This window comes from Gadus macrocephalus, chromosome 3, assembly GCF_031168955.1.
Source record: "Gadus macrocephalus chromosome 3, ASM3116895v1".
NCBI lineage: Eukaryota > Metazoa > Chordata > Actinopteri > Gadiformes > Gadidae > Gadus > Gadus macrocephalus.
In genome coordinates this window covers 12,563,281-12,587,724 of record NC_082384.1, presented here as the reverse complement: position 1 = coordinate 12,587,724, position 24,444 = coordinate 12,563,281, and the positions used below count along the sequence as shown (strand labels likewise).

The window sequence follows — 24,444 nt, the reverse complement described above, 5'->3', positions numbered from 1 at the left end:
CTCTCTCTCTCTCTCACCGCGGCGGGGGGGAAGTCCCACTTGAGGCTGAAGTCGGCGTTGACGTTGGAGGAGCTGCAGCTGAGGTCGAAGGTCTCCCCCAGCCTCAGGATCACATTGTCCCGGTGGGACAGCAGCAGGGCCGGGGGCAGCGCCGGCACTGGAAGAGACCCCGGGCAACAGGCGGCGTGCGTTACTACACACACTACTTCTGGCCAAGGAGGAGCGGGTCCATCTCAAGCAGTTACCCTGGGTTAAAACTCAGCTACAAACAGACAATACACGGATGCACATACACAGCCAGACACATGGGTCTGTGCGGAGACAAATGGGCATGCACAAACATACTCACGCACACACACACACACACACACACACACACACACACACACACACACACACACACACACACACACACACACACACACACACACACACACACACATATAGTTCCTGAGCAATACAGATAAATACGTTGTTTGGTACATTTCATTTAATCTCTTATAATATTAGGAAAATATCATATATTTTACAAATAAAAGAACAAATAAAGCACATTGTAGACACAGCATGTGCATTCGTGCACAAGGACATGAGGGCAAATGCAACAGTGTGCCGTAAGTACGTGGTACCACACGTACAACTTCAGATGTTTACCCAAACAGTGGCTTCACGCGCCGTTGGAGATCTTTGTTCGTTGACTAAACCGCTGTAATCCCTGCCCGGATAATCCACAACCACGGCAGTTCCCCTGCCCGGTTGGGGAGGGGCATGATAACGGCCCTAGACCTTAAGAGACTGTAGACCTAAGTCTAGTGTTTCGTAAGGCTAGTCTCTATTAAAGGAGCAGTATGTAACAAACGTACTGTAATACATCATGAAACGACCATGATCGATTTTAGTTCTAGATCGAGTTTGTTCTCCTTTGAAAGGTACATTTCTTATTGTTATTGGTGCTGCTATCTTAAGCCAAGCATAAGTCAATCTCTATCTTGAGTCTAGCTTCTCTTATTTCTAGTCCATTTTAAGTCAGGTGTATCTTAGGTCTAGCTTCTCTTATTTCTAGTCCATCTTAAATCAGGTGTATCTTAGGTCTAGCTTCACTGTCTTTAATTTAGTTTATCTAGCTTTCCTCTCGTTATTATTTTAAGTCTATTCTCTTAAGTCTATCTTCTCTTTGGTCTAAACTGTCTTAAGTCTCTGAAGTCCATCTTCTCTTTGGTCTAAACTATCTTAAGTCCCTCTTAAAATAGACGCTTGTCTCTCTTGTTGCTAGCTTCTTACAGGATACTGCTCATTGACAGTAAATACAATTGGAAGCGAGCATAGTTTTCCAATTGAGCTTATATTCCAGTGAACTCGGACTAGATTGTACCTATGCATTGTATATTGCTGTGCAATATATTTCCGGTTGGAACTGCTGAAACACATCTGCATTGTGATTCTTCAGGTGCGTGTCATGCTATTAAAGTCCACCATTGTGACAATATGTTCCCTTAAAAAATGTCTTATTCATTCTCTATGATTAAACTTTGAGTTGAGTTGAACCTGGCCCGCTGCAGTGTAACACTAAGCATGTACACAACACCTGGCTCATATATGGTGTTTTGTCTGCGCTCTGTGCCAGGTCCACAGGGCTCTCTGTTCGGAGCGAGGCGGCTCTGCGGTGCCCTCTCTTCCCACCGCCTACTCATCCCAAAACAGAGCCTGCCGCCAGACGACTTTGTCCTCGTTACTGGTCCCATTCTCCACCTGCTGCGTCCCCTCCAGCCTCCCCCTTCACTTCCTTCTCTCACGGCTACTCTGTTGAATTATGAACAGATTATATTTTCATTCACACACACAAACACATACGCACACACACACACACACACACACACACACACACACACACACACACACACACACACACACACACACACACACACACACACACACACACACACACACACACACACACACACACACACACACTATCCCAGCTAATCAATAATGGAAGGCATCAGGTCTCCAACGTCCATTTAACACCTGGTACACATATATTTAAATATATATACATGCGATTTTCACACTGACATTGTAAAGATGTCAGTTTAAAACAAACAGACCAAAAAAAAATCCCAATAAATGTATCTGTATTTATATATATATCACTGACATTGCATGTTTTCTTGCGGTGTTTGCATTTTTGTAAGTTCCAATGAGCAATGACGACGCTGTGTACATGTCTCTGAGTTGGTGTGCCCAACACAGTCAAAATAGAAAGGGGATTGTTTTAGATCAGAATCAGATCGTATCCCCAGTCAGAAATACATTTTTCTTCCACATTTCTTTCATAGCAGGAGACAACATAATTTTTTTTTTACCTTGAAAGATCATTTCCCACTCTTTATATGATCATTCAACAAAGCAGGGCCATTTTAAAACTAACTTTAAAACTATGTCCCAGTCCAACACATCCCCTTCCACTTTTTCTGAACCTCTGTCGTGTGTTCGCCGCGGCTCCACGAAGTGCAGGCGAGCGGGCCCAACACTCAAACCCATAATTACACTGCATCTACCGGATCTCCGTTCAACGCCGTTACAGGAAGAAGCTACACCTGGGGACCCGCCCCACACACACAGACCGCCCTTTCAACTTACCGAGTCTCACGTCCAGTGTGTAGCGTTCGGACTTCACGGCGGCCCCGTCCAGGCGGCCCACGCACACGTAGCAGCCCTCGTATTCCTCGCGCACCTTGCCGATGACCACGCCGTGCTGCCTGTCGCCATGGTAACGCATGCCGGGGGGCAGGGGCTGCCCGTCGCAGGTGTCCAGGGCGAGCAGGCTCACGGCTGGGTCGGTGACCAGGCAGGGGATGGTGCCGTTCTCCCCGGAGCGGACCAGGATGTTGTTGACCATGGTCCGCTGGAAGGCGCTCTGGGGGTCTGTGTGGTTTGGGTGAAGCAAGGACACATGCATTTAAATGTAATTCAATTCAACTTTATTAGTGTAGCACTTAGTCCCAGTTACAGTCTCAAAGGACTGGCCACATTTGTGGCCATATATTTATGACACAAATATATTTATAGATTCAGAAATGAGTAATACCACTTAAAAACAATTCATAAGCCTGTCAAAGGTGGCCACTCTATTTGATATTGTGATGGGAGCAGTGTTTTTATATGCAGGAATACAACAGCTGTTTTACAGAAGGGATTTCTAGACCAATAGCAACTCTGCGGGTTTGGCCACCGTGTTAATCGGCTCATTAATGTTTAACACGCGTGTACTGTACCGAGGCCAGGGTGTTTCATTACTCTGCTTCTGCTTGCTGGAAGCAGAGTAACTCTGCTTCCAGAGCCCCCTCACCTCTCACGTAGACGTAGATGGAGCTGTGCTCCCGGGTGCTGTTGTTGACACACACGTAGCGGCCCATGTGGTAGGGCTGCGCCGCCGCCACCCTGACGTACACCGCCCCGCCCTCCTCCGCCTCGCCCTCCAGCCGGCGCGCCCGGTCCCGCTGCCAACGCACGCCCGACCACGGCCCGCCGGACGCGTCCTCGTCGTCATGGCAACGCAGCTCCAGCCTCCCCCTCTTGGGCACCACCACGTGGGGGCCCGCCGGGGATATGTGGGGCCTGGGGCGGACTGGGACCAGAGGTGGGGGGGGGGGGGTTTGTGTGGGTGTTTTGGCGGGCACTCGTTCAACTTACCCCAACGCAAACTGTTACAGTCTCTACCAGAGTGGTTATGAGTAGAGTAGAGATGGACTAGAGCAACGCAGAGCATGGAGGAGTAGACATGGATAGAGTTGAAAAGACTAGAATAGACTAGAGAGTAAAGTAGAGAAGGATGGAGACGAGGTGAGTAGAGTAGGGTTGAGTATAGAGTTGAACATACTACAGTAGATTAGAGAAGGGTATAGAAGAGTAGACTAGAATACGCTAGAATATAGTAGAGATTGATACAGCAGAGAAGACTAGAGTAAACTACAGTAGAGTACAGAGGCATATAATAGACTACAACAGATTCGAGTAGAGTAGGCTAGAGTACCGTAGAGTAGAGGATAGACACGACTAGAGTAAAGAAGGGTCTACTATACTAGAGTAGAGTACAGGAAGGTAGCGTAGAGAAGAGTATGGGACATTTCAGTTTAAAGAGTCTAGCTCAGTTTAGTACAAAAAAGTAGGGAAGTCTAGAGTAGCTCAGAGTAGAGTTCACTAGACTGGAGTCGAGTTGGATTGAGTTGAGTTTAATAGAGTACATTAAAATGAAACACAAAATAATAGGACAGGACAGAACTCTAAATATCAGTAACTCAGAAAACAGTAGAAGAACTGTTCAAAGGAGAAGAATCTAATATTCTTCTACTAATATGAATTGCATGTTAAGGCTAACATGAACACATGTCCTTTGAACAATCATTAAGGATCTCTCTTTTTAGTGGGGTGATACTTATTGAACAATCAAACAATAAGTATCAACCTTTTGAGTACAGAGAATAAATGTCCTTGTGAAGCAGGGTATCTAGCAATAGCATGCTTTTTTGTGAGCCACAGCCCCCCTCAAGCTGTTGTGTTTTAAGATATCCTCATGATATGGCTTCATTTGGCCAACAGACTTGCCATGTGACAGTTGAGCCTTAGGACAACCGAGATTCACAAAGGGTTGATGTGTAGCACATGCACTCTGCTCACAATGTCTAACTAAGGAATTATGATTGATGATAAAAGTATATCACGCAAAAGATCCAACTGTGGGTCGGCTTAGCTCAGGAGGTAGAACAGTTGCTAGTTCGATCCCCAGCTCCAGCTGAGTGTTGATGTGTCCCTGAGCAAGACACTTAACCCTAACTGCTCCTGACGAGCTGGCTGTCACCTAGTGGTTGACTCTGCCGTCGGTGTGTCAATGTGTGCATTAACCGATGTGTACAATCCAGGTTCTGCAATTATTTTGAAGGCCTATGGGTACCTACGACATAGTGAATCACGTAAGGCTATGAATCATCAAGACTTCTCCTACCTGGGGAAATGGGGGAGACCATACACCTGTCGACACAACTTTGTATCGAGCCCATCAGAATTTGTTTGGAAGTGTGCCATTAGTTAACACTTTCAGGGCATTGTATATGAAATAATAGGCTGCCTTGCTCTCATTTACCTACTCCACGAGGCTACTTTATCTTATTAACAGATCGTATTTTACATTTGCATCGTACGGGGAAAAGGCTACGCAATATTCAAAATCTAAGTAAATAATGTTCTATCTCATGAAGCGAAGCGCTCACGCGCGCCGCGTACACACACACACACACACACACACACACACACACACACACACACACACACACACACACACACACACACACACACACACACACACACACACACACACTGTCACACGCACACATACCCACACACACGCACTTACGCGCACAAACAAACAGACACAATTACTTTGAACCCGCGGGAGTCGGACGCGAGCATAACTCAGCAGTTCCTTTGAAAACAAGTAAACTGTGAGGATGGGGGATTTCTTAAGCAAACGGCCGTACTGCTAACATGATCCTCTATATGTAAACATCCCCATTCAGAGCTTTGGAACCCCACGCATGACCAGAGGTCTCCTAAACAGCCACGTGTTTTAGGTAAAGACATGTGGACACGTTACTGATTGTATACCAATTCAATATTCAAATATATATGAAAAAAAAAAAAAAAAAAAAAGTATATATTTGTATAAATAGGTAGACTTATTTCATATAGCCTATATTCATACACTAATTTTAAAATAAAAAAAGATCAAGGCTAAGAAATCTTAGTCACGGAATGAGACGCATAAAGGAGCTTTTCAAAAGATTCTCCTTACCTGGTATCAGGAGGCATATTAAAGGTGTGGCGAATATAATCCAGCAGTATTTCATGGTCACGCAGCGGTTATTCTATAGCGAAGGTTTTATGAGAAGTGCACGTTCACCATGCTGGGTTAAACCGTACCGCCTGTCCGGTCCCTCCAAACCAAACTGCTCTAAACAGGGACGAGCACACCAGATCATTTCTCCCTATCTCGTTCACTCTATAGCTCTCTCTCTCTCTCTCTCTCTCTCTCTCTCTCTCTCTCTCTCTCTCTCTCTCTCTCTCTCTCTGTCTGTCTGTCTGTCTGTCTGTCTGTCTGTCTGTCTGTCTGTCTGTCTGTCTGTCTGTCTGTCTGTCTGTCTCTCTCTCTCTCTCTCTCTCTCTCTCTCTCTCTCTCTCTCTCTCTCTCTCTCTCCCCCCCCCCTCTCAGTTTTCAGCATTCGTTGTGACCCGCATCGGCTGGATAATCGCCAAAGTGATGAGTCGGTCATTACCGGAAAAAGCGTTTTATCTATCCGTAACGCTTACCTGATATGCATTAAATGTATTTATGAGAGAACGAACGCAAAGTTTATTTTCTCCGTTTGTAAACAAATTGGGTTGATCTGTGACGAGCATCTACTTAAATGCTGCTGGTATTCATCATCTTACTTTCCCATGCGGTCTATTAATGTGCGCTCACGCTCACTCACACGCACGCACGCGCGAGCGCACACACACACACACACACACACACACACACACACACACACACACACACACACACACACACACACACACACACACACACACACACACACACACACACATTCACACTCAGATGGGTAAAATTTACAAATAAAAAAAATCTGTTAACTCAAGAAACGTTACAGGACATTGGGAATGTTTGAGTTTGTTCATAATTCTTCATATCTACGCATGGTCTTCTGTTGAATAAGGAACAGGAATAGTCTATGCTTTCCATGTCTCTTGCATGTAAACTGCTGCGTGTCAAATCGAACCAGCGAACAAGCACATTGTTGCAGTTCTCATAAGACCTTGTTCGGTCCCGTGGACCGGTGGAGCCGCCCGGACCACAAGACCACCGCTTGGAGCTACGCGGGTTTAATTATACGCGTTGGGTCGGGGATATGATCAAAGATCCTCACCGCCCTCAGGCAGAATTGGCTGGCAAAAAAATCGTTGTCATAGTGAGGTCGTAGAAAGCTCTTGTGTGCAAGCGTTGGCTCAATAGTCGTATTCAACCAGCGCAGCCGCAAGGTTTGCTGTTTCAAGTCCAACCAATGGTTCCGGGTTGAATATGCGAGCAATGCTGGATTAATTTACACATTCAGCACCTCAGTAACCTTCTTTAGCTGGGGGGGATTTAAATGAGTCCAAACCAGCCTATGGTTAAAAAACTCGTTCCTTCGCCTTTCTGGACATAACACGAAAACAAACCCTTTCAGGCAAACATGATCCTGCCTCCAGGGGTTAAAGAACACACCTGTCGCAACAGCCCACATATGCCAGTAGTTGTGTGTGTGTGTGTGTGTGTGTGTGTGTGTGTGTGTGTGTGTGTGTGTGTGTGTGTGTGTGTGTGTGTGCGTGTGCGCGTGTGCGTGTGTGTCCGTGTGTGTGTCACCAGGATCATCCATATATCTTCTGTCCTGTTGGAAATGTTGTAATTTGAGTAGTTCATACGTTGCATTGTTTATCATTGAGGTGAGTGTCTATGGCCGATCAGGGCTGAGTCACTATGGGTTGCTGTGTCCGTATTTGTTTGTGTGTGTGTGTGTGTGTGTGTGTGTGTGTGTGTGTGTGTGTGTGTGTGTGTGTGTGTGTGTGTGTGTGTGTGTGTGTGTGTGTGTGTGTGTGTGTGAGTGTGTTTGTCTTAGTGTGTGAGTGAATGTGTAAGTATGTGTGTGACTATCTGAGCGTGTGTGTGTGAGTGTGTGTGACTGTCTGAGCGTGTGTGTGTGTGTGTGTGTGTGTGCCTGCCTCAGCGTGACTCAGTCTCTCCTTTTAGACAAATGAGGACAGGCATCTTACAAAGGGCAACCAGAGGTTTTCTATAAGAAAAATAGCCACTTAGATTACGTAATAGAAAGCTTCCCCCATTTCCTCCTCTCTCTCTCTCTCTCTCTCTCTCTCTCTCTCTCTCTCTCTCTCTCTCTCTCTCTCCCTCTCCCTCTCCCTCTCTCTCTCTCTCTCTCTCTCTTTCTCTCTCTCTCTGAATCTCTCTGTCAGCTTCTCTCCCTACTTCTCCCAGACTCTCTCACTCTCTTCCTCAATCTCTTGCGCTCTCATCTCTCTCTCTCTTCCTTTGACGCATATACTCATCCTAACTCAATCATGTACAAATGCAGCTCCCACACACACACACACACACACACACACACACACACACACACACACACACAGACACCAGGACACAGACACACACACAGACACACACACACACACACACACACACACACACACACACACACGCACACACACGCACACACACACACACGCACACGCACACGCACACGCACACGCACACGCACACACACATCTCATGAGTCCTTTCTATTTTCTGATGCACCAGAAGCTGAGTTCTTGTTTGCTGACTAAACAATAAACCAGGTACGTCCATCTTTTTCCACTTCTGTCAATGTGCTCATTGCGGACTGTATTCGATCCATTTAGTGTGGTTGGTAAGTGTTCCTACTTAGTTAAATTGTGGTCCTTCACACATCTAGCAAGGCCCAGAGAACTGAACTGCCTTGAGTGTCTGCACAAAATAAGACCCTTGCAGGAACAAGTAAAGGCGTTTGATCAAACTCCTTTCGGTTGAACCCGTACAGTATCAGGACAGTGCCTAGATCACAGTCCAGCTCAGTCTGGCTACTGCTTGTTATGTTCACCGTGCTAAAGCATTCGGAAACATATCACATGCCTCATTACCTGTATTGCCTATCAACAATGCATTGGAGGCTTTGAAAGAGATCCGCATCAGCCTTATTGCACAAGCATAAGCCCCTCTTGGTTCTCCACTATGACAGACGGATCATTCACAAAGCTGAAACTGACCACTATACATGACAGAACGCTCACAAAAGACTGGACTTCAACAACAAACACAGGCAGACTACCAACCAAACCATATGCTTGATCCAACACCAGGATAGGGATTGGGGATGTGCCACGGCACATATCACAGTGAGCTAATATCTTTGTCTGTAATTAGCGATAGCCCAACGATCGCCCTCTGCCTGGATAAACCTGATTAGCATCGACGAGACCGTGAGCCACCCCTAAGCCCCTGTAAGGAGGGAGGGAGGGAGGGATGTCACGATAGAAAAAGCGGGAGAACTATGGACAGAGGCAATGAAAGGAGGATTAAGGCGGAAGAGAGGCAGGTAGATGGTGTGGCGGTGGAAAGTGAGAGCGAATAAACTAAATTAAGGAAGTGAAGTGAGAAGGTTGGCAGGGATGGAGGGGAAGGGAGAGGAGGGGAGGGCCTGGATGGTTTAATGGAGTGATGTGAAAAGACAGAATGGGGGAGGGCAGAGAGAGAGAATGTAATAACAATGACACAGGAACAGCCTCACGGACAAAGACAACGGGGGCGAGAGAGCGAGAGGGAGACCGAGAGAAAGAGATGGAGAGAGTAACATGAATGATGGACAATAGAGCAGAGAACCACAGAACATTAAACACTATGTTTAAATCATTTTTTCATAATTGGTGAAGTAAAGGAAGATAGAGGATGGCGCTTGATTTGCATGATCAGTAGAATGCATGAAAACATTGTTTTTGAATGTCTGAGAAGTAGAAGTGGCCAATTTGTGTAAAAAAATGGGTTGACACCAATAAAACAAACTTGCATTATGCAGGCACGCGCACACACACACACACACACACACACACACACACACACACACACACACACACACACACACACACACACACACACACACACACACACACACACACACACACACACACATCCATTGTTATACGTTCTAATCAAATGCGTTTATGAATTAATTGCCCTCTGTTGAATTAACAATATTTATCTATGGATTATGGATTAATTATAACAATGCAAACTGCCGATAAAAAAACTAAGAAGAATTCGAATAGTTGCACGGTTGAAATAATACCGCGTGCTTCGTTGGGGGCGCTGCAGGTTTTTCTACGACAAAAAGGCCTTTGCCCTTTTGTAACGCGAACCCGAACATCGCTTCCGGGTGTGCGATGTTGTATGCGGTCGGGATGAATGTATGAAGATATTGTTTTGGCATATTCATACTCAGAAGGAAAATACTGTAAATCATTTTCATCACTTGCAGTCAGTAAACCTTATTTGAATGCCTCGTGCCTGAGCTCTATCATCGAATAAAGCTCTTCTTCGTGGTAGAAGCCAGGTCTGCTGTCGGTGTGTGTGTTAAAGATGTCTGCTGAAGAAGCGGACAAAACCAACACCACAGATGCTAGTGGCGGAGATGAAGAGGAGGAATGGCTCTACGGAGGTATCGATGTTCAAACCCTTTCTAAGAGACACGATTGTTATCTTGGCAAACACGTACAGTTGAATTAAGCGCTCGGTGCTAATGGGTTTGCTACTGCTAGTCAACAACACAGCGTGTCTCACTAGGCCCCGCTAGCCTGCGAGGAGCTAGCGCGCCACTCCGTGTGTTTTGCCACTTAAGCCAAAATCAGGGTTAATTGTGCTGTAAACAAAGATAAGTGGAAATTTGGATGACCATGCTCGTTTCTTTTCTGGAATACATGCCAATATAGGAAAACATGAAATACATACCAGGATACATAACACGGTGGTAGACAGGCGCTGCTCCTGTCTACCCCCATGTAATGTGTATTGGGTATACGTACTTTGCAGTGTTGGGGTCGTTATTAGTTCTTTATTACTAGTTACTTCTGTAAATTGTAATGAGATTACTTTACTAGTTACTGCATTTAAAAAGTAACTTTATTACTTTACTTTCCCGTTTCTTAATTTAATGTAGATAGATACATGGACAAACATCATAGCCCTATCATCACTTAGTGTTAATTGTATAAATCTATACAAGATAGCATATAAAACCATATGAAAGAACAATATCCCTGTTTGTACAAAGAAATGCCTCACTGTAAAATCCACCACCAACTGGATGAAGTAGGCTATGGTGAGGTCAATCAGTAGCAACAGACACGTTTGAAAACACAGGCTTTGGGAAACATGAGAACAAAAATTAAGTGGTCAATGAAAAATATAAAAAGGTCACTTTATCCCATACAATTAAAACCGAAATGCACTTAAGCGGTGATGGTGACACACAATATTACTTTATGTGGTCCAAAGGCTGAATGAACCTGATCTATTTTGCAAGCTATGACATAGTAAGTGTCTTCCTCCCACCCTCTGGCAGGCAAGTGCAGCCTTCTCAAGTTTTAAAGTAATGCTGTCTATCCAGTGCAGTCATTGTTGTTGGCGGACCAAATGTCCGCGGTGGTGGACACATGATCCAGGGAGGACTCGAAAATTATTTTGAGCTTCGATTCCATGTCGGTATAACACTTAAAATGTTTTCCTGTCGGATGTTGGCTTGCGAGTCGTGGGTATTTTATCTAGTATTTTTCTAAATCTGGGCAATTCAATAGTCGACAGGGGAAGCATGTCTTCTATAATGAACCCTGCAACCAGCCGGTCTTTCTGTGTCACCTGCTTCTGCGCTCCAACACCTGAACACTCCTTCCCACAAGCAGCTACGTCAATCAAATCGATCACTATGGCAATGTGCCGAGGCAAGCAGGCGCTGCAGACACACAGGCAATACGCATGCACGCACCACAACAGATCAGATCTTTACACGCAGGCAAACACGGCTTGCGCAGGGAAGCGCGTTACTATAGTCTAGTAAAGTAGTGTAGTTACCGATATTTTAAATGCAATGCGTTACTTTACTTCGTTACCCAAAAAAGTAATATCGTTACTTTGTAACGCGTTACCCCCAACACTGGTACTTTGTTTACCTAAGTCAGGCGTGCTGGTACTGGGAGGTCTGGGTGGATAAAAAAGGGAAGTCTCCGTGATAAAAAGGGAAGTCTATCTAGTACACGTTCAATGGACAGTTACCTCACGGAGTATATCCGTGTTATTTGTTTTGTGGTGTGTATTCTGAGCATGCAGAGTTGTGGTACAAGCTATTTATAAGGGGGGGCTAGTAAAGTGAAAACTCTGACGTATTTAAAATACAACGTAGTGCAGGAGCCTATTTGGCCGCTCCTATGAGTGATTAACACAATCATTTCCTACTAGATGAAGGCGAGGGCAAGGAAGAGGATGAAGAAGCCAAACTGAACGCTGCAGTAAGGTATCATAAAAGAATCATGAAAATAATGCATCCAAACAGCACCATCCCCAGTTCCTTGTACCGGTATATACAAACAATAAATGCAACCAACTCAATTTTTTTATTTTCTCTCAGTGTTGTCAGTGATGCTCCAATCTCGACCACGGAGGATGCCACTACCCCCGCTACAGGAAATGGAGTGGCGCCTGAGGTTGGTGGCTGAAACCCATTTGATATGTTTACAAAAAAGATACACATGTGTTTTATTTTTCCCTTTTTCAGTGGATGGTTTTTGATGATTTGTAATTTAATGTCATCTTGCGGGGTGATTGACCATTCTGCTGATCATAAATGTATCGACGTATAGTCATGAAATCATTTAGGTTTGTCCATGAGATGTGGGATCTCCACACTGAGCCTGCGGGACAGAAGTCCAGATGTACGTAACATTCTCTCTCTGCCGTCTCTCGCCCAGCCGGCGGGCGAGGCAGCGGACGAGGACAGCGATAGTGACAGTGACGATGACGACGATGATGTGCGTGTCACCATTGGAGACATCAAAACCGGGGCGCCCCAGTACACGTGGGTTTAAAGAATACCTTTCTAATCATCATCATTCCACTGCTCTTCCACTGTTGGCTCCATTTGATCTGGATTTTTTTAAAGTATTTTTTAAAAGATGGCCCATTAAAATGGAATCATTCTTGTTTTAATATCTGAAATTGTTGAGACCAACTTCTTATTCCATCAATCAACGTTAATAAAACGTCCTCAATGAAGTATCTTCCTGGCTAACTCTTAACGCTTTGCTTCTTTTGCGCCTCATAGACCATACGGAGCCCCTCCGGTCAACCTTAACATCAAGACAACGGGCTCCAGGCCATACGGACAAGGTAGAATTCAGTTGATACCGTAGGCTGGGGTGCTCCAGACAGCAGGATTGAACAAACCCTCATGATGTATTTATGATGCTTGTATTTTCCAGTGAACGCTAAGCTAAAGGGAGTGGACATGGACGCTCCTGGCAACATAAACGGAGTTCCAGTGCTGGAGGCAGACGTGGAGTCCTTTGAGGAGAAACCGTGGAGAAAGCCAGGTGTGTGACTTTGTGTGTGTGTTTGTGTTCTCAAAGCTTGTGGTCATCATGACAACACATGACACTTGGCTAGAGATGTTGAGTTGAGTGGCTATAGTTGTCGCAATAGGCAATTAAGTACCGCAATTGAAATATTAAAGTAGAACTAAAATAATATGCATCGTATGTCGTGACAACCAAACAATGGATTTATTTGTGTGTGTGTGTGCAGGTGCGGACCTGTCGGACTACTTTAACTACGGCTTCAACGAGGACACGTGGAAGGCCTACTGTGAGAAGCAGAAGAGGCTGCGCATGGGCCTTGAGGTCTCCACTGTAGGCTCCACCACCAGCAAGATCACAGTGAGCCTCCACCTCTACCTACCCACTTATACCGACACACACACACTGAGGTCCGATAGTTCAGTCTACACTATTGGAAAGGGCAGTAAACTAAAGATTAGGTGACCTCTTAACAAGGGCTGGCACAAATGGATAAGTTCAGGTATTAGATAATCGTATTAGTTGTTATCAAGATGTTATTATAAGGACTGAGCCTGAATATTTGGATATCCGTTCATTAGGTAGGATATCTAATCTCAATTCAGTACTCAATGATTGGTTTTTGCTCTTTTAAGGAAAATAATTAAATTAAATAAATGATGGCTGTGTGATTTATTACTGGGTAAACGGCAGGGAAATGTATTGAAAGCTTTGCACAAGTTTGTTTTGATCATTTAACCACTTATGTTTGTATTTTGTCTCTGCATGCAGAGGCAGTAAAAGATGCACGCTATTATTGGACTTTTTCTTTTGTTTTGAAATGATGTATTCAACCAGCCCTAATTATAATATATTAGTAACTATCTTTCTTGGCGATGCGTCACCCGGGATAGTGTCCGTTTTTTTTTTCATGCTCCTGAACAGCGCCAGTGCTGTTGCGGAATTTAATTAAAATGTTGACCAACGTAGAAACCACTGTTTATGTTTCATGAGCAATCGAATTTGAACCACAGCCGAGTGTCTTAGAACAATGGCGCCGCCATACGGCCGCGCTTTATGCTCCAGCCCTGCTCAGAACCGTCACCTGTCTGTGTCCAGGTCCAACAGGGCAGAACGGGGAACGATAAAGACATATCCAGCCTGTCGGTCCACACTTCCAAGCCAGACTTCTCGTCCCCGGTCAACATGTACAAGCCCCCCCCGACCCAGGTCACCAGGTAACCAACCTCTTCATCCCCCGCAGCCCCCACAGAACAACGCATGCCCCCTTAGCAGAACCTCTCAAGAGAGGGCGAGGCCGAAGCATCCCGTGGGAGGGATGTGTCAGCCTAGGGATGGATGGGTGTGTGTAATGGACACCTGATGGGCAGACATGCTGCAGAACAACAGTGAAGTAGGAACAGGGTATTTCACTGCAGTGTTGTGCGTGCAATTCCCACCGCTTCCTGAATTCCCAGGAAGCGGGCTGCTATAGTTCATCTCATTACACAGAAGGCTGTGTAGTGTCCCACACAAGGGCTGGGTTTCGCCCCTGAGTTCCCAATTCGATTCAATTTCGATTCAAAAGGTGACGATTCTGATTTGATTCAAATTCAATTAGGGATATTTCAGTAACAATAACCGCTGTTTAGATATGGGCGATGATAACTAAAGCTGTGAACTATACAGGACACCCTCTCACTTGGTTCAGGCTATATAGGTTCTATATAGGTTCATGTTGAACATTAAGACCAGAGCCTAAAGCATTACACTGAAATACTGTGTCTGAGATTGTGTCATCCATAAAAAGGAACCACAAGTACTCTAACTAAGGGAGCCTGTGGGATTTGATCGAAAACGTGTGTGTGTGTGTGTGTGTGTGTGTGTGTGTGTGTGTGTGTGTGTGTGTGTGTGTGTGTGTGTGTGTGTGTGTGTGTGTCTATCTAACTACTCTTGTGCCCCCCCTCCCCCCACATGGTAGGATCCCAACCCCCCAGTGGACCGCCCCGCCTGGTCAGGACATGTCCTACTATACGTAAGTGGGCGCGGCCTCATCCTTGTAATGTCGTGACGTCGTCTGCCTCACTGATTCTCAGCCCCGGTCCTCAGCGACTCATGTCTCCCTGTCATGTATTGACAGCAGGGCATCAGAGACTTGACATGATAGTGGGTGTGCTGGAGGGCCCTGCCTGCCCCGTTACCCGGACAGTGTTTGCCCTCGGACGCGGGTGTGACGGTAATGCGCGTAATCACGCATCCGTCACAGCGCCACTGGGCCACGGTGCCCGTCGATACGACTCATTGATTATCCTCGGTGCTGACGATCAAAGGGAACGTGGAGGCAAGGTTGCGATGGTCACCAGTGTTAGAAGAATAAAGAAAATCATTCTCTAGTTTTGTAATAAGTCAAAACTATTACGATCACTATTTGCCATAGTGATCGAAATAAGAGTGTGTGTGTGCGTGTGTGCGTGCACCAGCCACTCATTACAAATGATTTCTTGTATTTGTTTGAACCATTCCCAGGAAGCCAAGTGGAACAATAGATGTTATTGGTGGACAGACTGCCACCATCAGCAGGGTGGAAGGACGGCGCAGACACAACCTGGAAGGAAATAATATCCAGGTACACGCACAAATTGCATGCAGTAATAATAATTATTGTAAGGCATAGGGGTTAAGGGCAGTTCGTTAGGTTTTTGTATTGTAGTTCAGTTCTTGTTAAAGCTTCTCAGGGGCTGCACTTGGTTAGAGTTAGTTAAAATATTAAATAATGTATCAATTAATACCTTAACATCAACACCATTACTAAACTGGAGCACCATTAGTCATGTATTTCTAGATCATTATTTACATTTTAATGAACTGAGTTAATGCATATTATTGCATGAATTGCTTACGTATGAGCAATATTGGGTTGTTTTTTAGTGCTGCATGCAGCACTAAACTAGTAGGTTGTATTTTTTCATTATTAATCTCTAAAAACTGGGACTCTACTCCTTCCAAAAATCTTCACCTAGACTCTATTCCAATTTTAAAATGTTTAGATTAGCTTGGAAACGAGCGCTTCTATTCAAAGCTATCTACACAAACGCTATGCCATATTAAAGCGGAGACTCAAAACTGTATAAGCTTCATCATTTTGTGTGATTATTTCACTGAACTAGAAATGAAGGAATAAGGTCAATAACAAACTTTTCCAAGTTACTACCACACACACTCAAACACACTATCAGAAAAGCTCAGCTATTCTATATTTTATCTCAAATGTATTCAAACTTGATCACATTAGCTATTTCTTCACTTTATTCGATTCCAAACATGGTGGTGTGGTGTGCATGTTTACATTGTTTACTCCATTTAGACTCCTGTATTGTCAACCTCACTTTGCACAACAGCACTCACCGCACATCCTGCAGGAAATGCATTTTCTAGTTTCAGTTGCAGTTTTTATCTTTCCCACAAGGGGGGGTGGTCAGTGTACATTTGGGTTCGAAGACTGTTACATCGCTTTTGATTGCTAGTTGTTGTTTTTTAAAGGTTTTCGTTCGTATTTCATCAGAAACATTTAGTCTTCCATCTCGTGGAGGAGGGGAAAAAAATCCTTCTTGTGCTCAAAAAAGAAACATTACTTTCTCTGGTGAAGTCATTATGTATGAGCGTGTGAGGGGATGAATCGTCTGACGCCGCGCTTCTCTGAGACAGGTCATCTCGGAACACTCTTCGTCGGAGGCCGACTCGACCCCGGCGAAGATGCCCCCCTTCTTCCCCCCGGGGCCGCTGCCCCCCAACATGCCTCCGCCCCCCTTCCTCGCACCCCCCCCCAACGTCAGCACTGCACCACCGCTCATACCCCCACCCAGTGAGTACACCACCCGCATCACTTTGACACAATCACTGAGTCGGTTTGCTGACGCAGTCATTGTTTTGCTTCAACTCTAAGTTATGTTTGGCAGTTCCATTGTTCTATTATTTATAATAATATTTAATCTATTTCTTTGTTTCTTGCTCGTGCTCTTTCTCTTTTTTTTTTCCAGGGATGCCCATCACAGTACCTCCTCCTGGATTCCAACACCCGCCTACTGGCCCCCCGCCCTCCCTCATGCCCACTATGGACGGGTACGGACTTAGCCGTGTGTCCACTCCACACCCCTCCAACAGGGCACAGTACAACGTGCAGCCTCCTTCCTGTGTGACCATGCCTGTTCTTTTGTGTTGCAGCCACACAGGCGGCTACGACGGGCGCTCTATCCAGCCATATGCCTTTCCTCAAGGTGGGTGCCCGTTGGGTAGTGGTGGTTCCTAACCTCTTTGAGGGCTAAGGCCCATGTAAGCTTGGCATGCTATCGAAAGCCTGCTTAAGTATTGCCCGATATCTACCACCTAGGGCTTTGTGTATTACATTTTGTAATCTGTTTTTACACACACACACACACAGGTGCGTACCCTCCACCCATGCCAGGGGGTCCGGCTCCGTCTTGGCCACCCATGATGGACAACTCGAAGCAGTGGGACTTCTACCCTCGTAGGGAAGAGAAGCGGGAGAAGGAGCGGGAGAGACCCAGGGAAAGGCCCCATGAGCGGGAGAGGGAGAGGGAGCACAGCCCGTCTGCCATGAGCTACACCAGGTACACTTAACTGTTCTGCAAGAGATATTGCAGAAAAGATGGACCATTGATGTCATTAGGCCGTGATTTGCTTTATGATAAGTGAGTGGAAGAGTCAGTGGAAAAAACTGTCTTTCTCTGTCTTTCTCTCTGTCTTTCTGTCTTTCTCTCTCTCTCTCTGTCTTTCTCTCTCTCTCTCTCTGTCTTTCTCTCTCTCTCTCTCTCTGTCTCTCTCTCTCTCTCTGTCTTTCTGTCTCTCTCTCTCTCTCTCTCTCTCTCTCTGTCTTTCCCTCGCCCCTCCCTAGCGACGAGGAGCGGTTCCGTTTCCGTGAGTACCCTCCCGAGCGCGGCGGCTATGGGGAGCGCCATCGGGAGCGCTCCAGCCGAGAGAAGGAGGACCGGCACAGAGAGAGGAGACACCGGGAGAAGGAGGAAGGACGCCACAAGACTTCACGCAGGTCTGCAGTCGCACGGCAAACACGCACGCTGCCCTGCACCACATCGCGCACAACACAACACAAGCAGTGGCCAGTGGCCGTCGGGAGACTCAAGCCTCACAACCCCCGGACGCATTAGCTGAGCCTTCCTCGTTTTCCGATTTGTTGCAACTACATATCTTGTCCAATGTGAATCTATATAAATCCCTCCCAATCTTTTTTCTTTTTCTGTCGCTCACTCTCTCCACCTCCTTCGCCCCCTCTCGACCACCTCCTCCCCCTCTCCCCCCTCTCCCCCCCCCCACCTCCTCCCCAGCAGCAGCAGCAGGAGGAGGCACGACAGCGAGGAGGGCGACAGCCACCGCCGACACAAACACAAAAAGAGCAAGAGGAGCAAGGAGGGCAAGGAGCCAGGCGAGGAGACCGGCGGGGACCAGGAAAACCAGGAGACCATGGAGTGACCACAAGCTGCTCCTGTGCCTCCCAAGTCCTCTCTGTATATTCAACCTTTCCCTACCCAACCCCATGGCTTGGCTGAGCCTTCATTCTGAGTGGTTTCCTGTTGGCAGGAAGAGCGGAAACTTCCACCGCTGCAGCAACAGATTGCAGCGATGATTGCAACGTATTTGGTTGTCCCTTTATTTTTGTTCTGTATGGAAACTTCTGCAAGAGTTGTTGACTGATTAAAAGAGCTTTTGATAAGATCCACGACGCCTGTCAGTTCTTATTCTGCCCAGCTATAAAAAACATATTGAAAGTTTTGCAGGGGTAGCGGACAATATAAAATCACTAGTTTTCCAAACCTCAAATTTATTTTTAATGCTATTTGTATCAGATCTTAAAATGTTTACAATATTAATGTATTTTTAAAAAAATGTGCATTTATAGGTTAAGTATGAGCTACTCAGAAAATCAAGTGAAGGGAGCTGTTATTTGGACATCTCTAAGCGGAAACAAGGCAATACAGTTCAGGACTAGTTTCCGGTGAGTCGGAAACATGGAACAAGATTATCATTATCATTGTACCAGTGTTGAAAATAGTGAAATAAAAAAGTGGTGGTGATGGCTCATATATATATAGTCCATTATATGTATTGATCAGTGGTAAACTATAATAATAGACCTATACTTATCTGCAGTTAGATGTATGTATATATATGATCATCATTCATCTCGACTTTTAGGTGTGTACGTAGTTGTATCCATAGACAGGTTGTATCCACTCCCCGTACTCAACGGCAGCCATCTTAGCTACGTAGCGGAAGAGGCGGAGCCAGGCTGAGCCAAAGTCGGCGCATTTTCCACATAGCCTGCATTAATAGTCATTTTGTAGTTTTTATAGTTTTTATAGCTGCTAGGCGTAAAGAGTTCACCGTTCAAAGCGGGATGTTTATAGAGTGGCGAAGTCACGCCCTTTCCGGTAGGGCTCATGGGACCTATGAGATCGAAAAATATGAATGGGTGTCAATGGAGAGAAAATAAATATTTTCTGGTCCCAGTCTTTATATGCCCTGGATTACACATATGTTGTTTGTGGATTTAAATGATAATTTTTCATGCAAAGAAAACTAAAAATGTTCGTGAAGAAGTTTGATAATTTTAGGTTTTATGTGAGGCCGCTTTGTGAACTACAGCTCTTCGCTGCTCTCGACGCATATGATATACGTCGCCACACCCGCCCTTGGAACCGCTTGGAACTCGGCACAGAGATGGCGATCTCTCTGCCCCACTTCACCGCTTTTTCCAAGGGGAGGATAAAAGCATCGAAAGAGGTGAAAACCATTATAAGTCGGGGCACGTGCAGAGTTTCAGTTATGCCGATGGGAAGATTGTCGGTCTTCTCCACGCCAGTCGCAGGGAGCGTGACGTCACATACGAGCCGTGTAGTCTTTCTCGTTGTGTTTTCTCTACAGTCTTTATCAGAACAATTGCACAATAAACGGTCGAACTCTTTGCATGAAAAATTATCCTTTAAATCCACAAACAACATATGTGTAATCCAGGGCATATAAAGACCGGGACCAGAAAATAATTATTTTCTCTCCATTGACACCCATTCATATTTTTCGATCTCATAGGTCCCATGAGCCCTACCGGAAGGGGCGTGACTTCGCCACTCTATTGCGGGGGAGTAGCCACGGCGGCAGTCGTGATCGTAATTTCCGGTTAGTGCACCACGGAGTACTCGATTTGGAACAGCACTCACATCTGAAAAAATAGCGTAGTAGATAGTGCGGATAGTATACTTCCTTTAAGTATACTCATGGAAGTACGGGTATGGTCTCACGAAAATACGTGACATTGTCACGTTATTTAATCTATTGAAACGTGATCAGGGACACGTAGGCGTATTTTCTAAATTTTGTATTTCAATTGGAAGTAGGCTATTTGTCGTGTCACTGAGCATGACTTCCAAACTAAGGTTCTGTCCGGGAGCGTTCTCCCTAATGTCCCTTATGGAGCTCCGTACAGATCATTCATTGCTGAAAATGGTCTGTGATAACTAACAAATTACAGCTTTTGGCCACCCGTTTCTACTTAAAATTGTCTGTGATAACTAACAATATGACAGCTTTTGGCCACCCGTTTCTACTTTCACCTTTGATACTGAGAAATTGTGACAATACACGGATAGGCCTATATTAAATGCAGGTGCGCTGCTCTGTAGGCAAACCGCGAAGGAAAAAGGGTAGCTGCTTCATCTGTTCTTTTTAGAATTGTATGTCTTGAAGTTTATTTTATCTAGCCATCTATTCTCTTGTTTTTGGCTATGTGAATGAACGTCCGCGTCGATGCCTCGATCGCAAGTCCAGTGTCGCGAGCGGACGTTGCCATGACATCTAGAAATCATACCGTATTTAATGGGTTGTAGTGAGTGTAACATAATTCACCGACAGTATTTTGTTATGTGTTGTTCTTTCAATTGTGTTAGGCATGTCGTTTACTGTCTTGGTGGTTCAGGGATCGATGTCCCTTTTAAGGATTACGAGCGTCTCATGACGTCAGAGCCCATGCGGGATTTGTTTACCTTCAGCACGTTTTGATTTCCTGTTTCTCTCTTACTAAATAAACGAGTCACACAACTGTGTGCTCAACGTGCGAAATTGTGTTATGGCAATTTCCACAGGGTTATCATTAATATTGATGTGTAGGGGTTGTTTATAACTCGTGAATAATATTGTTTAGACCACGGTCTGGGGGAATACTCTGATTCTGATTGGCTGCAGTGCGTGCATTAACTCCTGATATAGCCCTACAGACACCTACTAAGTAGTTCCAGTCAGTGTTTAGATTCTCTGCCCGAACCCGAGCCCGACACGGGCCGGGTCGGGCCGATATTTCCCACCACTATACTCGGGCCGGGCCTTTGATCGAGCGTTTTTATTTTTATTTTACCATTGGTTTATTGGCCTAATCTGAGGAGAAATCTATGCCATAAACAGAAATATTATAGGCCTTTATTACACGGGTCTTCTCAATGCCGTGGAACGCTCCGTTCACTTGCATGGGTAGTAGTCCGGTGACTTGTCTACCCCAGCGTCTACCGTTGCTAAGCGACGTCACCGTCTTTGCGGACAAATTATTTCTCTGCTGATCAACACTACAAATGGCCAAAAGACTAGTATCCCCCCCTCAATTTTGGATTATTGTAAATTGAAACAATTTATTAAATAAATATTTGTGAGATGTCATTACTCATTTGTGAGATGAGTTTGCTTCCTATTTATGTCGAGTATACACCCCTACTGTCCTCAAGCATCCCCCCATATGGATTTGGAGAATTGTTGCCACGTCCCAGTGGTGGAGGTATCATATATATGAAAGGGCATTCAATTATACAATAATGATCAATTAGGAGGCCGAAGCCCTAAAGGAAGTGATGCAATAGGTGACTGAGGGTCAACATTTGAGAACCCCTTTTATCAAAGGGGGTCTCAAAGGACTCATACGCTTCAACAGCGGCTGCAGCAGAAGTGTTGAGACGAAAGATGATATCAAGACATTTATAGAATATTCCCATGATTCTTCGCACGACCTGCAGGTTGGAGAGACTGAAATAACCCCCAAAATGATTAATAATGTAAAAGCAGCCAAGTCCCACAAATTGCTTGAATTATTCGTTTCATTCCATTATTTCGTTGATATGCATTATTGAAAAGTTTCAAGCATATGGATCTAATGCAATATCCACAAACAGTTCAAAATGGTACCATGAAATGTCTTGTTTATTGTATTAACCAGTTCATTTCTCTTTTGTGAAAGTCACCAAAAGTCGAAAAAAGTTAAACGCAAGGTCACAGGCCAACAGTGGAGCCGTGTTGGGAACCAGCACCCAAGAGCTTCCATGGAAAATTTCTACCCATGTTAAATAGATTTAGTTGGCAGTTCCTTTTCTGCCCATTTTTTAAACTTGTGGAATCACTTTGCAGTACTGGGAGACACCATTTCTAACGGCAATGGAGCTAGATTCTAAAAATATCAAAAGATGCCCAAAGCAAATACCTTTAACCCATAGTTGTGTTTAATCAAATTAAAAAATTTCAGAGTTTCATTGACCACAAATTGAGCAGATATATTTTGCATACAAATCTTTAAATAGTTTAACCACATTAAGAAAAATAGATTCGTTAATTTTTTTTATTAGTGAAGGCACAAGTTTTGCACATTATCCAAACAGAATACCTGAAATGTTGATATTTCAGCCCTTTCGGGTTAAAACAAGAGAAAAGGACAACCTAACAAGAGTGAAAAGTTTGGGTTAGGTGACCTATAGATCAAAGATGTCCCTGGTCAGGTAGACTAAATAAAAGTGTATTCCCAATTGCTCCAGGACATTCGTGTAATTTACTTGTGAGCTCTCCCTCAAGCCTAGAGAGACATCAGTGTTGAACCGCCAACTGAAAGAGGGCATTTGCCATTAGTATGAGTGACATTTCATGGCTATTAATTTAGTTCATTATGTTTAGCCGATTTGAATAGACTTTTCTAGCAGGTGAGGCTGTCAAATAACTAAATATGGAGCAACTACAAAAAGTAAATTTGCAGCATGACCAAATTATACAAAAAGTATAGGAACTGTTCTAGCAGATATGTTTTAGAAGTCTCTTTTGATAGGCAGGGAATAATTGCCTTGTCACCCTGTAGTCATGCCATCAAATCTGTTGGGCAAAGTACCGCTACTGATTAATCCAGTAGACTCACCAGTCAAGTCCCCCTAGTTAGAAAATGGAAGAAACCCAGTTAGTCATGTTAATTATTCTGTTACAAATGAAGACTAATACTTTCCACATATTGCGATCCAAGTTACTGGCTGCAGTCTTGGATTTTATAGTTCTATATGAATAGATTAAATTTACTAAAATATTAATCATGCTTCAGAAGAATTAACCTTTCTTGGATAGCAGATCTACCACAAGCCTCCATTGCCACAACCTCCAGATGGCTTACGACCTACGGCAACTCCTCGACTACTGCAAGACAACAAATTGGCTCTTGCACACCAGACACGCATTTTGCTTTATTTGAGGTTTTCAAGCATCTTAAAATACCCAAATCATCGCTCCAATACACAAGTCAGCTAATGGCCTACAAGGAAATGCTGAAGCTAGTGTTAGTGATGGCGATAGAAATGGACAAGCTTGCGTGCATAAATATGCAACTAGAATTGCAAGGTTCACAGCCCAGTTGCATAAGTGGTCACAACCGTTGGATTGTAAGCAAGGGTAAAAAAAAAAAGTCCCACAAACTAGTCAACATGGTCAATTGAAAGCCTGTACAAAACGACCCTGGAATAGTCAAATGCAGCTTTACTGCGGATGAATTAAGCCAAATTGCATAAACATCCAATGGTAAACAGTATACAAATGCAATCAAGGTTGCACTCACACTAGGCCATCTGGCCGTGACCGTCGCAACTGTGGCCTGGCCACGGTAGGCTCTTGTACATACGCCATCACGTCGCTAGCATCCAAACAATTCTACCAAACCTTAACCAACTAGTGAAAAATGGAACAAAACTTTAGCACACACCCAGTGACTAATCACCTTGTCCAGGGGTGTTCCAACATGGTTTACCAGAGGGCCTTGTGGACTTAAAGTAAGCCACACATTTGACAGAGACAGCACGGAATGACGTTAAACTAAGCTAATCTACAGGTTACTAGTGCTAGTGCAATTAC

At 44.7% G+C, this 24,444-nt stretch overlaps 2 protein-coding genes across 4 annotated transcripts in view; one reads left to right on the top strand and one right to left on the bottom strand.

Moving 5' to 3' along the window:
- Positions 1–6,008, bottom strand: part of kitb (KIT proto-oncogene, receptor tyrosine kinase b) — a 20,543-nt gene extending 14,535 nt beyond the window's left edge. For both annotated transcript variants that reach the window (XM_060046202.1, XM_060046201.1), the window contains exons 1-4: positions 5,849–6,008; positions 3,350–3,628; positions 2,641–2,925; positions 18–157 (exon numbers count right to left, since the gene is read on the bottom strand). In XM_060046202.1, the coding sequence (XP_059902185.1) occupies positions 18–157; positions 2,641–2,925; positions 3,350–3,628; positions 5,849–5,903 (759 nt within the window). In that variant the 5' untranslated portion in view covers positions 5,904–6,008. The remainder of the gene's footprint in view (positions 1–17; positions 158–2,640; positions 2,926–3,349; positions 3,629–5,848) is intronic.
- Positions 6,009–10,027: 4,019 nt separating this feature from the next.
- fip1l1b (FIP1 like 1b (S. cerevisiae)) lies at positions 10,028–18,969 on the top strand. Of its 2 annotated transcripts, none has more exons than XM_060046222.1 (16): positions 10,028–10,337; positions 12,131–12,185; positions 12,300–12,375; positions 12,640–12,746; positions 12,993–13,057; positions 13,150–13,260; positions 13,472–13,602; positions 14,341–14,459; positions 15,203–15,256; positions 15,748–15,847; positions 16,927–17,083; positions 17,259–17,340; positions 17,443–17,495; positions 17,660–17,849; positions 18,134–18,286; positions 18,582–18,969. In XM_060046222.1, exons 1-16 carry the CDS (start codon positions 10,259–10,261, stop codon positions 18,724–18,726), a joined length of 1,677 nt encoding a protein of 558 aa, XP_059902205.1. In that variant the 5' UTR covers positions 10,028–10,258; the 3' UTR covers positions 18,727–18,969. The 2 variants fall into 2 exon arrangements, with proteins under 2 accessions (XP_059902205.1, XP_059902206.1); XM_060046223.1 differs by having other exon boundaries at positions 10,029–10,337; positions 18,585–18,969.
- The last annotated feature ends 5,475 nt before the right edge of the window (positions 18,970–24,444 follow it).

Coding starts and splice junctions, on each gene's coding strand:
- fip1l1b (XM_060046222.1), top strand. CDS start 10,259: ATGTCTGCTGAAGAAGCGGACAAAACCAACACCACAGATGCTAGTGGC. Junction 13,603..14,340: donor CCACCACCAGCAAGATCACA/GTGAGCCTCCAC, acceptor GTCTGTGTCCAG/GTCCAACAGGGCAGAACGGG. Junction 15,848..16,926: donor TGGAAGGAAATAATATCCAG/GTACACGCACAA, acceptor TCTCTGAGACAG/GTCATCTCGGAACACTCTTC.